Here is a 15,752-nt window from a genome sequence, read left to right as displayed (position 1 = left end):
GATTTAAGTCTCACTTTTGTCTTATCTCAATGTCTGCCTAGGTTTTTACCATGTCGCATCTTTGTGTTCTGAGCATTTGACAGAATTAAACTGTGTGTGTGTTTAATGTGTATATATAAACTTCCCTTTCTCCTCCAGTGTGCAGAGAATGGACTTTTTTGGATTTTTGTTGTTGTTGATAGGTCAAAATGGATTTTGGATTTTTGACCTCAAGGTTAGCTTTACCTCATGCAGTACAAAGATCTAGTTTTATGGGCCAATCACCAAGAAATGTATTTCCCATGCACACGAGGCACATTCCAGAATTTGACATTACTAGTGGAATGTAGCTTGAGGTGATGATCACTGAGTGAGGTGGTCAGATGATGTGAGCCAGTCGCATAGAGGCTTTGGGGGAGGATAACCAAAACCTTGAGTCTTTTGCTGTTTCATAGGAAGCCAGCAAAAAGAGTGGAGCACTGGGGTAATGTGCTTTGGCAGGCTGTGTTGCTGAGCAGTTAGGCTGCTATGTTCTGAACCAATTTTAGCTTTTTTTTTTTTTTTTTTATGCCTTTTTTTAAATTTAAGGTAATCAGTTTCAATCCTAGACATGAAGGAATAAAAAGTTCACTGTGGGTAAGTTCAAATTAGATAGGAGGCACACAATTCTTGTCAAATGTATTTAGAAATTACATTTTTTTTTATGGCTATAGGCTATTTGCATATACACAAGCAGTGGTGGTGAGTTCTTTACCATGCTTCATTCTTCTTGTAAGCATAGCTTTAGTCTTTCTAGGATTTAGCTTCCGATAGCTGCTCTAACACAAGAACTAGGGGCCACCAAATTAAATTAATAGGCAGCAGGTTTAAAACAAACAAAAGGAAGTATTTTTTTCCACACAAAGCACAGTCAATCTTTGGAACTCCTTGCCAGAGGATGTTGTGAAAGTCAAGACTATAACAGGGTTCAAAAAAGAACTAGATAAATTCATGGAGGATAGGTCCATCAATGGCTATTGGCCAGGATGGGCAGGGATGGTGTCCCTAGCCTCATAGACTCATAGACTTTAAGGTCAGAAGGGACCATTATGATCATCTGGTCTGACCCCCTGCATGCTGCAGGCCATAAAACCGTCCCTACCCCTTCCCTGGACTCTGCTGTTGAAGTCCCCAATCCTGTTTTAGGTGACTTCAATCGGCAGAAACCCTCCTGCTAGAGATCCCTGCCCCATGCTGCGGAGGAAGGCGAAAAACCTCCAGAGGCTCAGCCAATCTGCCCTGGAGGAAAATTCCTTCCCGACCCCAAATATGGCGATCAGTAAGACCCCGAGCATATAGGCAAGAGTCTCCAGCCTGACCCCTGTCAGCCATTATACAATTTACCTACCATTTCTTGGTTTTCCTTGACTACTATGTTTTACCATTAAACCATTCCCTCCATAAATTTATCTAACTTAATCTTAAAACCAGACAGGTCCGTCGCCCCCACCGTTTCCCTCGGAAGGCCGTTCCAATATTTCACCCCTCTGACGGTCAGAAACCTTCGTCTAATTTCAAGCCTGAACCTCCCCACGGCCAGTTTATATCCATTCGTTCTCGTATCCACATTAGTACTAAGCTGGAATAATTCTTCTCCCTCCCTCGTATTAATCCCTCTAATATATTTAAAGATAGCAATCATATCCCCCCTCAGCCTTCGCTTTGTCAGACTAAACAACCCAAGCTCCTCTAGTCTCTTTTCATACGACAGGTTTTCCATTCCTCTGATCATCCTAGTGGCCCTTCTCTGCACCCGTTCCAGTTTGAGTTCATCTTTTTTAAACATGGGAGACCAGAACTGCACACAGTACTCCAAATGAGGTCTCACCAGCGCCTTGTACAACGGAAGCAGGACCTCCTTATCCCTACTAGATATACCTCGCCTAATGCATCCCAAGACAGCATTGGCTTTTTTCACCGCCACGTCGCATTGTCGACTCATAGTCATCCTGCGGTCTACTAGGACCCCTAGGTCCTTCTCCTCTTCCGTTACTTCTAACCAATGCGTCCCCATCTTGTAACTAAAATTTTTATTAGTCATCCCCAAATGCATCACCTTACACTTTTTACTATTAAATTTCATCCTATTCCTGATACTCCAATTCACAAGCTCGTTCAAGTCTCCCTGCAGGATATCCCTATCCTCCTCCGAATTTACAACGCCTCCCACCTTCGTATCATCCGCAAACTTTATCAGCCCACTCCTGCAATCGGTTCCAAGGTCAGTTATAAATAGATTAAATAAAATGGGTCCCAAAACCGAACCTTGAGGCACTCCACTAGTAACCTCCCTCCAACCCGACAGTTCACCCTTTAATACGACCCGCTGCATTCTCCCCATTAACCAATTCCTTATCCACCTCTGGATTTTCATATCGATCCCCATGTTTTTAAGTTTAACCAATAATTCCTCATGGGGTACAGTATCAAATGCTTTACTGAAATCCAGGTATATTAGGTCCACCGCATTTCCCTTATCTAATAAATCCGTTACTTTCTCAAAGAAGGAGATCAGATTCGTTTGGCACGATCTGCCCTTCGAAAAACCATGTTGTAATTTATCGCAATTGCCACTAACCTCCAGGTCCTCAACTAGTTTCTCTTTCAGAATTTTCTCTAACACCTTGCACACTACAGATGTTAAACTAACAGGCCTGTAGTTACCCGGATCACTTTTTTTTCCCTTTCTTGAAAATAGGAACCACATTAGCTATTCTCCAGTCTAACGGGACCACCCCCGAGTTTACAGATTCATTAAATATTATCGCTAATGGGCCTGCTATTTCCCGCGCCAATTCCTTCAATATTCTCGGATGAAGATCGTCCGGTCCTCCCGACTTAGCCCCATTAAGGCATTCAAGTTTTGTTTCTACCTCGGATACGGTAATCCCCCATCCTGAATGCCCCTCTGTAGTGGTGCTAGTATCCCTAATACCTTCATTGGCCTCATTAAACACCGATGCAAAATATTCATTGAGATATTGCGCCATGCCTAGATTGTCTTTAATCTCCTCTCCGGCAATAGTCTTCAGCGGTCCCACTTCTTCTTTCTTTGCTTTCTTCCTATTTATATGGCTGTAAAACCTCTTACTATTGCTTTTAATTCCCCTCGCTAGGTCCAACTCTACACGGCCTTTGGCCTTTCTCACTCTATCTCTACATTCTCTGACTTCGCTAAGGTAAGTTTCTTTACTAATCCCTCCCCTCTTCCACTCTTTGTACGCTTTCTGTTTTTTCCTAATCGCCCCTTTGAGTCGGTCGCTCATCCAGCTCGGTCTAAATCTCCTGCTTTGTAATCTTTTTCCCTTTTTTGGAATGCAGGCCTCCGACAGCTCATGCATCTTTAACTTGAAGTAATCCCAGGCTTCTTCTGCCTTTAGATCCATTAATACGTTTGCCCAATCCACTTCCCTTACCACTCCCCTTAATTTGTTAAAATTGGCCTTTTTAAAATTATAAACCCTAGTCTTTGACTTAATTCTGTTACTCCTCCCATGTATTTTGAACCGAATTAGCTCATGATCACTGGAGCCCAAATTGTCCCCCACTACCACTTCCTCAACGAGGTCCTCACTACTTACCAGAATCAAATCTAAAATGGCCTCCCCCCTCGTCGGTTCAGCTACCACTTGATGAAGGAATTGATCAGCAAGCACATCTAGGAACATCTGAGCCCTATTATTACTACTAGCGTTTGTGCCCCAATCTATATCTGGGAAGTTAAAGTCCCCCATAATTACACAGTTTCTATTAGTAATTACTTCTCTAAACACATTAAATAGTTCCTTATCCATATCCTGGGTCGATCCCGGCGGTCTATAGCACACTCCGAGCACTATCCCCGGAGAGGCTCTAGTAGTCCTATTACCCAGTGTGAGTATTGCCCAGACGGACTCTGTGTTATCTAATCCATCAACTATTATTTCTTTACAGCTTATTTCACTATTGACATACAATGCCACCCCCCCACCTTTACCTTTGTTCCTGTCTTTCCTAAACAGCGCATACCCCTCCATACCTGTGTTCCAGTCGTGACTGCCATTCCACCACGTTTCTGTTATTCCTACGATATCTGGTTTCAGCTCTTGGACCAAGAGCTCCAATTCCTCCATTTTATTACCTAGGCTTCTGGCATTGGTGCATAAACACCCTAATGTATGTCGTTTAGCCTGTCTCCCATTCGTAGCACTATAAGTTGCGGGCCTCCTTGCGTCCGTCCCCCCTGTCCTTCCTATGTCCAATCTCATCTCCCCGGCTATGTCTCCTCTCATTTTACTCACCTTTTCCATACTGGAATCTGGCGTGGAGATTTAACTGTGCATCTCCCAACCTTCTCCCCAAACTTCCTAGTTTAAAGCTCTTTTGATAAGATGAGCCAGCCTCCCTCCCAGAAGTCTATTTCCTTCCCTACTCAGGTGAAGCCCATCCCGTGAGAACAGGTGCCTGTCCCCGAAAGCCTCCCAGTGGCCATACATCCCAAAGCCCTCCTTATAGCACCACTCTCTTAGCCAACTATTTATTCTCACAATCCTATCAGCCCTTTGCTGCCCTTCCCTCGGAACGGGCAGAATCCCACTAAAGATAATCTGAGCCTCTATCTCCTTGAGCGTCTTCCCCAGCCTAGCATAATCTCCCTTGATTCTCTCTAACGAGAACCTAGCCGTGTCATTCGTTCCTACATGAAGGATTATCAAGGGGTTCTTACCTGCTCCTTTTAGGATCCTTTTCAACCGCAGGTCCACATCGCGTATCTTTGCGCCCGGTAGACAGCACACCCTTCTGTTCTCCGGGTCCGCCCTGGTCACAGGCCTGTCCAATCTCCTCAGTAATGAGTCTCCAATTACATACACCTGCCTTCGCCTGGTAACAGTGCAATCTAGTAATCTAGTCTCTAGTCCCTCTAGTCCTGACCTGTGCCTGTTCCTATCTTCCGTTATGCTCCCCCTTACGCCTTCCTGATTCCTCCCGGGGCCCAGAATTGGTGCTGTCTCCATCAACTCCTCCCCTCTCTCTCTCGGACTAGCTGCTCTTCTCTTCTTCCTCACTCTCCCAACTTCAGCCGCCACCTGCTGCCCCTCCACCTCGCTATCCAAACACTCGAACCTATTCCTGAGTTCTATTCCCCCCTCGCTGGCCCTTCTTTTCCTTGGCCTGCTTCTCACAGTCACATGCTTCCACCTCCCATGTTCTCCCCCTTCCATTCCCCTCTCACCGTCCTCTGCCTCTACCTGCGCTGCAGGACACTCTCCTTCAGCCCCTCCTTGCCTGTCCTCCATCAGCTGCTCAAACCCCCGCCTAAACTCCACCAGGGTATCTACCTGCATCTCTAGCCCCTTAATCTTTTCCTCCAGTAACACTATCAGGCGACACTTCATACACACATACCTGTGTTCCAGCTCCCCTGCTAGGACCATATACATACCACAGCTTCCACATGCCAGCATCTGCATTCTGTCTGCTCCTGCTGCTTGGCTCATGCCTGCTTCACTCCCTGCCCACAGCACCTGTGGACTCAGAGCACACACCACACCGTGCCCTCCTGCCTCCCCCTTACCTCCCCCTGCAAACTCCCCTGTTAGCCGCCCTGTTTGCTGCCGCTGCTCGCAGCTGTACCGCTGCCTGGCTGGGCGGCCGCTTTTATGGGCCCCTTGATCAGCCAAGCCCCGCCCCCTGCTCAGGGCTCGGCGTCCGTCCCAGCGCCCAGCCCCTGCCGGCCCCTATAAACAAACACACAAGAACACCCAAGAACACACAGGACAGATGCAAATACAGGTACCTTCTCCTCCAATGAGAACTCCCTCTCAAACTCCCCTGTTAGCAGCCTCTGTTTGCCAGAAGCTGGGAATGGTCGACAGGGCATGGATTACCTGTTCTGTTCATTCCCTCTGGAGCACCTGGCATTGGCCACTGTTGGAAGACTGGATACTGGGCTAGATGGACCTTTGATCTGACCCAGTATGGCTGTTCTTATGTTCTTCATTCAGTTGCTGGTTGTGCTGTTTACTGTCTTCATATAGATGTGCTTAATGGCTTCATATAGATGTTGAACAGATTAAGGGAGAGGAGGAATCCACATCTGAGGGCTATTGAGGTGGAGGAGCATATGCCCATCACAATTTAGAGTTTGATGTGAGATGAGCAGTGAAAGCCATCTCAGATCCAGAGCTGCTAACGATGCCCACATATGAAATAGGGAGCAGGATTTTTTATAGGAGTACAAATGTTTCTTTTTTCTGGTCAAGAAGAGCTCGTTCATCAGTGCCACCATCTCTCTGTTCCATATCCAGCCCTAAAGCTTAATTAGATGGGGCCCAGAATATTGGCAGAATCTAGGTGGAGTTGGAGGTGATCTCTGCAAGCTTCTCAGTTACTTTGCTCAAGAATAGAAGGCTAGATACTGGATAGTAATTTCTTAACTAATAGTCAGATTGTGATGTGGTTCAGGAAGACTGTTAGGTCTGTTTTTAGAAGAGGTATTAATGAGCTCAGTTAGGGGGCAGAGACTTTCTCAGTATTTTCACTATCTGACAAGGGCATGGATTAGGGTTGCAGCCTCCTTCATGGCTTCATTTCCTTGCAGTACTTCCTGTTTGTCTGTGAGCATAGACTGAATTTGGATATAGAGGGTTTCTTGTGTTGATTCCTGGTGTTGTGAATGACTTTCTCGAGAAGTAGGCTAATTGTTCTTTGAAGTGGGACGTGTTGGGTTCTGGAATTGAGTGCAGACTTTCTGGGTTAGAAGACTTTCTGGGTTAGAAGACTCTTCGTCCCCTTATTGACTGTGTCCTTTTAAGACTTTCCCTGTTTCTTTTACAGTCCCATGCCTATGTTTTTTGTAGTGCTCTTTTTAATATCCAAATAAATTTTTTGAAATTCTAAGTAACATTTTAAATACAAAAGGGACTTTCATTGCAATAAAAGGGAATTTTACTATTGACTTAAATGGCGCTAAAGTTGGACACTTGGTTTTTAAAAGTGAAATGAACTGGCTGTTGGAGTTACATTTGGGGTGAAGTGCCTGAAATCCAGTGACTAAAGGAAAGCTATCAGAGGGGAGCAGACTTTTTTTAACCTATGGAGTTGGCACATCTACTTTTGAGCTTCAAGTTTGTCCTGTGGGTTGTTTCACTTGCAAGGTTTTAATTGAGAGCCAAGTGACAATGTCAGATTAAAAATTATTTAAAAAAAATAATTGTCCTTTTTATGGTGCATAAACATATCAAACACTTAATCACAACCTTTTAATTTTTTAATTGCTATAGTTTGTATGTTGCTGTTCTATTGGTAAATGATCATTAAATTTATGAGGTAGAAAATGAAATCTAGTGCCTCATTCTGAGGTGTGATAAATGGGAAATTGTTACCCAACATATTTCAAAGTCACTGCAGTAGAACATTGATCCAAGAAATGTGTGTGTTTCACCTCATTTTTTGGCATATAACAATTATTGTGTGCTCTGAAGTTCTATTGGCATGACTTTCAATTCTTTTGATTATCTCCCCTGTTTTAACAAGAACTTCAGCTTTTAAGGGCTTCTATAATTGACCATGTTTATACTGTAGTCATGTGGAAGAACTAATTTATCCAAACTACAGCTTCCTTGAAGTGTTAATCACACATTATATTTTCCAGATCCAAGGCACATCAAGGGTATCCAGTTTTCGAGAGAAGTTTTTGGGTATCGTGAGGTTCCTCTAATGCCCTTCGAGTAAAATTCTCTTGAAATTCCATTACTCTTTATCTCATTGTGCCTTTGAAACTCACTTTCTTCAAACACATTGACAGCATGGTTTTCTGACCGGTGCTGGTCAGCAGTGCATTGCTTTAGTTAGGGTCTTGGCAAAACATGCTTTTTGAAGAACTCACCTGCTGAATAACTTCAGAAGTATTCTGTAAAGCCCACATTGCAATTATTTTTGAATGGCTTACACTAAGGAGCAAGTGAATATATGTAATCTTGTTTCTCTTTCTATGTTTTAGATACGTTTGGCAGTGAAAATGGATGACTTATTTGGAACAAATATGCTTATATGAGAAGATCCCAATTCCAAACAGTTTAAACATTAGTCCTTCTTCAGGAACAGTATGGCAGGCTTCAAACGAGGGTATGATGGAAAAATTGCTGGACTATATGATTTGGATAAAACCTTGGGCAGAGGCCACTTTGCTGTGGTCAAACTTGCCCGGCATGTCTTTACAGGTGAAAAAGTAGCAGTGAAAGTAATTGACAAGACCAAACTGGACACTCTGGCCACTGGGCATCTTTTCCAAGAAGTTAGATGCATGAAACTAGTGCAGCATCCTAATATTGTTCGTCTGTATGAAGTGATTGACACCCAGACCAAACTTTACCTTATCTTGGAGCTTGGTGATGGAGGAGATATGTTTGATTACATCATGAAACATGAAGAGGGACTTAATGAGGACCTGGCTAAGAAATACTTTGCTCAGATAGTTCATGCTATATCTTACTGCCATAAACTACATGTAGTTCACAGAGACTTAAAACCAGAAAATGTTGTCTTCTTTGAAAAACAAGGACTTGTGAAATTGACTGACTTTGGCTTCAGCAACAAATTTCAGCCTGGAAAGAAGCTCACTACCAGTTGCGGATCTCTAGCATATTCTGCTCCTGAAATTCTACTTGGGGATGAGTATGATGCACCAGCAGTGGGTAAGTCACGCTTCTTAAATTTGACTAGTAATATTAACTTATGTACCTCAGCATGTTACCAGTTAGATATTTTCCCTTCCAAAATAATGCCATCCTTGGAAGACAAGAAGTCGTATAGTAAAGGTCAGATCACTGAGTCAAGGTTACAATAGCTTTATCTGAAGGAGACAATATTTAGCCTATTTAAGAAGAACTTTCAAACTGCTTGTTAAATCTTTTATTTTTATCTTAAAGCTCATAAAAATGGAAACCCATGCAATATATGCACTGGATTAAAATATGAATAGTAAGGTGTATGCAGTATGCCTTCTGGTATATAGTGATTCAAACAAAATCCAGCTCCTTTCATAGGGAACAGAAAGGTAAAATTAAAAATGAAACAAAAATCCCCAAATCTAAACACACAAGAATCACTTGCCACACAAACAGAAGTAAACTTTGAGAATGAGCAGTTCTTCTTTTGAGCGGTTGCCCGTGTATATTCCATTCTTGGCGAGCATTTGCTTGAAATCCGAGTCTTTTGGCCAGCAGTGTCTGAGTGCTCCCATACAGCCTGAGGGCCTTTGTGCTCCCACACCAAGGGCATGCAGCATGGGACATATTGCCACTCAGTTCCTTCTTACTTCTTGTGGCTTTGACACGGTGCTCCCAGAGTCCATGATCACTAAATCTAAATTTTCCTTATTAAGAGAGAGAGAGTGTATATATTAGTACAGTAAATTTGGTTTAGTTAGTTGCCTGTTGGCACCACCTCTTTGATAGGTTTCACTTAGTTCTGTGAAGTCTTTAATACTTGTACATATTCCCAACTGGGATCTTTGAGTACCAGTGCTTTAAAGATGTTGCAGTCAAAGTCTCTGGGATTAAATTTTGCCCCCCATTGTGAGGCAGTAGTTCCCATTAATGATGGGCACACAAAATCTCATTGTTTGGAGGAGTCACATTTCCCCTTAAATGCACCACAGTTTTCTGGATGGATCTCAGAAATAGAGGTTATGATCAACTGATGTACAGAACATTATAACAAATAATAGGAAAGACTCCCTCAGACAAACTTACTAAGTGGAGAAGATTTTTGGCTTGGTGTGAACATCATCTCTGACAGCCTCTGAGATGTACGTTCCTGCAATGTTAGATTATCTGCTCTCTCTAAAGAACTCTGGGTTTTCACTTAGCTCTGTCAGGGTGCATATTTCAGCTATTAACACTTACCATTCATCTACAGGGGTATTGTTTTTTTTCCCCATCCTACAATGTTCAGATTCCTCAGGGGTTTAAGGGTTTTTCTACTTATAAGGGAAGGCAATCCCCACATGGATTCTTAATGTAGCACTGGGGGGGCCTCATGAGACCCCTGTTTGAGCCCATGGTAAATTCTCTTCTATATCTATCCATGAAAAGCTTCCTACTAGCAATCACATCAGTTAAGAGGATTGGGGAGAGGTGAACTCAAGGCATACTCCATCTATCCTGTTTTCCATTCTGAACTGGTTTTTCTTAGGCCACATCCTAATTTCTTACTGAAAATATTGTCAGACTTCTGTTTTAAATCAGACTGTCTTACCTACCTACATTTTCCTCAGACCTCAGTCTAATCACAGGAACTCTAAACAACATACCCTTAATGATCATAGGGCTGTAGCTTTTTACTTACAGAAAACAAAATCCTTCCGGGCCTCCCTAAGGCAATTGTCCTTTGCAGAGAGGATGAAAGACCATACTGTTTACTTCCAAACATTATCTAAATGGGTTATTGGATTCTGCTGTGAACTAGCAACAGTAGATTCACCAGTTAATATTAGAACTCATTCCACTAGAATGCAAGCAACTTCCGCTGCTTCCTTGAGAAGTAGTCCCATAATGGACATTTGTAAAGCATCCTCCTGGGATTCTATACATACCTTCAGAGCAGATGTTGCTTTTGGCAGGGATGTTTAGAGTCTAGATAAGACTTTTTAAGCATCCACCACCTTAGTTCGGGTTACTGCTTGGGAGTCACCAAGAATGGAATATGTATATAGACAAGCACTCAAAGAGTTGCTTTACTTGCACAGTAACTAGAATTCTTTGAGATGTGTAATATATTTATGGGCAACACAACCTGACCTCCTTTCCCTTTGCCAGAGGATCCAGGTGTAAATTGGATTCTGGGATTGGCCCTGCACTGCCCTCTGTGACCAAGGGGGCATTTGCTGCACATGTGGACCCAATGGGCACTACTGGCCAAAGACTCCAATCTTGAGTGTGTGGGACACATGTGCACCAATAGTAGAAAATCTATATATGGACCAGTGTTTCTCAACACATGGGTGGAAACTCAAAAGTGGGTCGCAAGAATGTATGAAAGAGTTGCGAACAAATTTAAAAATAGATCATATTTTGCTACAACTTTTAAAAAATAGATGCTGCTTGTGCTTCACTGTATGTTAATGCTGTGCATACCAATGATACTGCTACCCTTACTTCTGCGCTGCTACTGGCTGTGGCTTGTTATGATTGTTTGTTTTTGTTTTATTATTACATGTATTAGGTAATAAGTATTTTGGGGCTAAAATACTTGTTTGTTTTCTACTTAAGCTATTACTGGGTTGGAACTGGCCATCAATGTTTACAAATGGGTCCTGGTCCAAAAAAGTTTGAGAACCACTGATATAGATAACACACCTTAAGCTCCAGTTACTGTGTACAGATGAGTAATTTGTCTTTCACATGGTGACTGTTGTGATTTGTCTTGGAGCATAATGTAATAAAATCTCATTCTATGGTCAAGTTAGTCATAGAAAGTTAAGGAAAGGGTCATTGGGTTCGTACTAATGTATCATAATTTCCGTGTCAGGATGACTCGCTTCCAGCTCTAGGTCTTCCCGTTGGTGGAAATTTTGATAATGCAATGTCTTTGGAAATGGGTTGAGTTGGGTATCATTCCTTTTCCCATGATCACAGTGGTACCAAACATGACAAACCTAGAATAGTTACGTAGGTATATTTTGGAGAAAATGTTTAAAAATTGAACACACAGGTATACATTGCTTACATTAAAAGGCCATTGATCTTGCCTAATCCTAGGGAAGTTGTCCTTGACATGTAGGACTGAAAACATTTATTCATCAGTCATTAGTGACATCTGTCTGGGGCACCACTGCTAGACATGTTGTCACCCCAATCCTTGTCCAAGCCGCACTTGCACATCTCCATACAAAACAGGGTGCCAGCCAAACATTTGCAAGATAGTGAGCATCTGGTCTTTGCACATGAGTGTTTGATTCGCTGAAAGATTGATTTGAGAGTGCATAGTATTTCACATATAGCTGGTGTGATTAGTCCATCCTCCAAGACCCATCCATGTGCGATAGCAGAGGGTAGTTTTGGATGCGCTTGATCATCCTGGAGCCATTCTGTTGCTCGATTAAATTTCCCTCGTATTAGCAGCTATAAATGCACCCTTGTCCATGGTAATTTTTCTCCTTTTGTCTGCTTCTTGGAAAACATCCACCAACTCTGCCAGTGTCGTAATGTTGGTTTTTAAATGGTAAACTTGGTATATGAATGCCTCAAGTGCATTTATGGCCTCATCAATGACTGTCTCAGCCGTTCCAAGCAGCCTCAGACTGAGGAGAGTCTTCAGAGGCAGAATCGAATGCCTTTCAGAAAGATAATTTTGGTCTTTCCAGGCAACTTTCCAGTAGTATCACATGCTGAAAGGTTGTGGAAACCTGGCAGTACGGTGGCTTTTAACAGTTTCAGTGATAGGAACACATCTCTAAGGGATATACAGGAATTCTGTTCCTCAGCAGCAGGCACAAAAACAGAATCTTGCAGAAGTCTTGGGTAGCATCTCAGAGAGAGTACTAGAACATCTGTCTTGTGCAAAAAATCTGGAGTTTAGTTGCACTTTTCTCTGTGGCACTGATAGCATGTGAAATAATTTTAGCATGAGCCTCCTTATGGGAACTATGAGGAAACTCCACTGACCACTGCAAGGCAGCAGCTTCATTATGCCATGTGATGATGAAATTATTTGAATAATTCTTTGCATGCTGGAGCATTTTTCCTTCATGGTGGGTAGTTAACTCATCCTTTGTGGGTATATGAGGCAGTAGCTTCTTCATTGTGAGATTGGAGAAGTTTGTGGAGTCAGTGATTTTTGTATTGGACAGCCATGGAGTTACTACTTTCTGGTAATATTTTTAATTGAATCCTCTGCATACATGTCAACTATGAGGTAGACTTTGTCGTAGACCTAGTATTTTCTCTGTAGCCTCAGAATGAAATGTTCAGCCAAATCTCAGCAGTTTCTGATGTGTTGAGAGCTTGTATCTCAGCTATACCATCGATGATTGCTAAGGTGAAAGTCCTCTGCTAGCACAAGGTATTGGTCACGTTGTCAGTAAGTGCTGGCTTAGGAAGACCATGTAAGGTGTACATTAGTTTGCTTTTCGCCTGTCATATATGCATGCAACATATGTTTTGTCACATTCAAATGTCAATCCTGGTGTCACAGATAACTCGAAGTTTCCCAGAGTCTCATGTTGCTCAACATTATGCTGAAATCTGGATAATACCAGGAGATGAGCCAACAATGACCTGTTTGTGGTCAGCCCTATAATGGTCCCTGCCACCTTCACTCTGACATTCTTTGCATTCAAGCACAGCTTTTGCCTGTTCTTCTGAATTGGAGCCCATAGAATGATGGAGCTATAGATAATTCTTTGGGTTTTGAAGGCTTCATACAAATCATAGTCCAAAGTATTCATTTGACTGACATCTTTAGCTATCTCATCACTGAAGACTGCTTTCATCATGATATTAATGAGCTCCAGTCTGTCGTAAGCACATGGGTTGCTGATGCAAGTAAGCTCATCCTGTATCTATAAAATCACCCCCCGACCCCGGCATTTAACACTACTTAATGAGTCTAGATGGTGCTTGGTTACTTGTGAGAAAGTTGTATAAACTACATCCATATCCCAGAGTTCATCTTCAATAAGTACTTCATGTGCCTTTCTGCTAAGCATTTGTTCCTCTTCAATCCTGATCAAGCACATATTTCTACGTATTTAGCCTCTATGTCAGTCATTGCCACTCCTTTAGAGCCTCTGCGAGAATTTTTGAACTCCAGCTGAGTCTCACAGTTTGCAGTTGTAAAGTCAGTATTTGTTTCTGTTATTTCTACCTTTTGATGCATCACATTACATATGTTCATGGTGTAGCACTCAGAATGATATGCAATGTGGTATGTGTGGGTGTCTTTTGGGTCAGTTGCACACATTTTACTTTCCATGCAATGCTCTTGCTAAGAGTGACTGCTTCATACAGTTTCTCACGCGTTGAAACCATGTTTAATGAATGCTGTTGGGTTTCTGGGTTACCGCAGAAAGGTAGGGTTCTTCTCGAAATGCATGCCATGGGAACTACTATAAGGTGAGTTTCACCACAGTTTGCACTTGTCCTAGCACTTTCAACTCTTTTCTGATGCTTGATGTACTTCCTCTCCAACCTTGCCAAATGCAGTTTATGGGTGTACTTCTTATATCATGTAAGGTGCCACCAAGTGTTGTGTTTAACCAGGTCTTCCATGATGGTATTCTCCAAAGATTCAGCAACCAGTTGGTACTGTTCGTCTCCCCACTGATGCCTAAAAATGCTCAAGACCAAAAAACCCAAGGATTTTCGAATAAATTACTTGGTAATCGTAATTAATTTTTATTTAATGTATGTTATGTAACTGTGTATACCATTTGCAGATGTATTCAACTAATTACTACCTGGATAGTGATGTCTTAATCACTCATTACAACTCTTTTTACATCATAAAGCTGATAATCAATATCAGTGAGCTGCTGCTTTTTTGCTCATGAGGCAAATCAACTTGAAGCACACCTTCCATTTATAGTAATCTGTAACATTAAAAAGTTCATGGATCGCGTTCTGAGCATTAATTGATAACACAGTACTGTCAATCAAGGACCACAATTTAATTTTGTGAAAGCTGCGTATTTGACATGCCTGTGTTAAAGTATAATTAAAAGTTGATATGTGAACATTCTCAAATATATATCTACAAAATTGTTCTAGGTTTGTTTTGTTTGGTACCATTGTGATTGTGGGAGAATGGGCTTTCGAATGATATCCAACTTGACCCATTTCCAATGACAGCGTACTATTAACATTTCCATCAACTGGAGGACCTGAGGTTGAGGGGGAGCAAGTTCCCCTGCCCGCCACGCTGCAGAGGGTGATGCCATTGAAATTATAAATTTTTACGAATCAAATGACACCTCCCTTACCTTTATATCATTAACTTGCCCACAGAATTACACATGCTCCCAGACTAGATGATCTAATGGGAACTGGGAACCAGCAGTTAAAGGATGAGATGCTGACCTTACCTTTAAAAGTAGCAGTGCAGACGCAATTAACTAAAGAAAAATAAAATAACGATGAGAAAGCACTAATGTCTAAGAACTAAACCTTGGAGATGGCTAGTTTCTCTTACCTGCTGGAGATGGGAATAATTGGAGATTGCCAGAGTGTCAAATGTTAATTATAGTTATTGCCTTCGAAGTGCTAATTTGCTTGTTTCCTCCTACTGGAAGGGAGGGATCATGCTAGCTATCCGGGCTAACATATTAAGGGTGAGAGAACTCTTTCCTAACTTCTGATATTACTCCTGGGGAAATTCTGCGCCAAAAAAATAAAAATTATGTGCAAAATATTGCAAAATTATGCAAATTTTATTTGTCAATAAATAAATGTGGCTCCCGCATGGCAATGGGGAGCATAGGCCACTGGCTGCATTGAAGTGGGAGATCACCCTGAAACCCCACCACCTCTGACACAGTGCAAGGGCTGGGCCTGCCCCAGAAACACCCCAGATCCAAGTGTTGATGGGGCTTAGTGTGGTGGGATCCAGGGGTGGGGTGAGAGGTTTCTGTGTGGGGCAGTCTGGATTTGGGAGGCTCAGTGGGAGATCTGGATACGCAGAGGCTCGTTGGGGGATTCCGGGTGCAGGGGCAATGGGACTCTGCTGGGGATCCAGGTGAATGTGGTTTGGGCTTG

At 42.4% G+C, this 15,752-nt stretch overlaps 1 protein-coding gene across 2 annotated transcripts in view; it reads left to right on the top strand.

The window, feature by feature from the left end:
• The window catches only part of SNRK (SNF related kinase), a 92,582-nt gene that overhangs the window by 16,558 nt on the left and 60,272 nt on the right, over positions 1-15,752 (top strand). For both annotated transcript variants that reach the window (XM_034760865.1, XM_034760864.1), the window contains exon 3: positions 8,000-8,693. In XM_034760865.1, coding sequence (XP_034616756.1) covers positions 8,105-8,693 — 589 coding nt within the window. In that variant the 5' untranslated portion in view covers positions 8,000-8,104. The remainder of the gene's footprint in view (positions 1-7,999; positions 8,694-15,752) is intronic.

This window comes from Trachemys scripta, chromosome 2 (genome assembly GCF_013100865.1).
Source record: "Trachemys scripta elegans isolate TJP31775 chromosome 2, CAS_Tse_1.0, whole genome shotgun sequence".
Lineage (NCBI taxonomy): Eukaryota > Metazoa > Chordata > Testudines > Emydidae > Trachemys > Trachemys scripta.
Note: the sequence above shows the minus strand (reverse complement) of the source record. Positions and strands in the feature narration are given on the sequence as shown.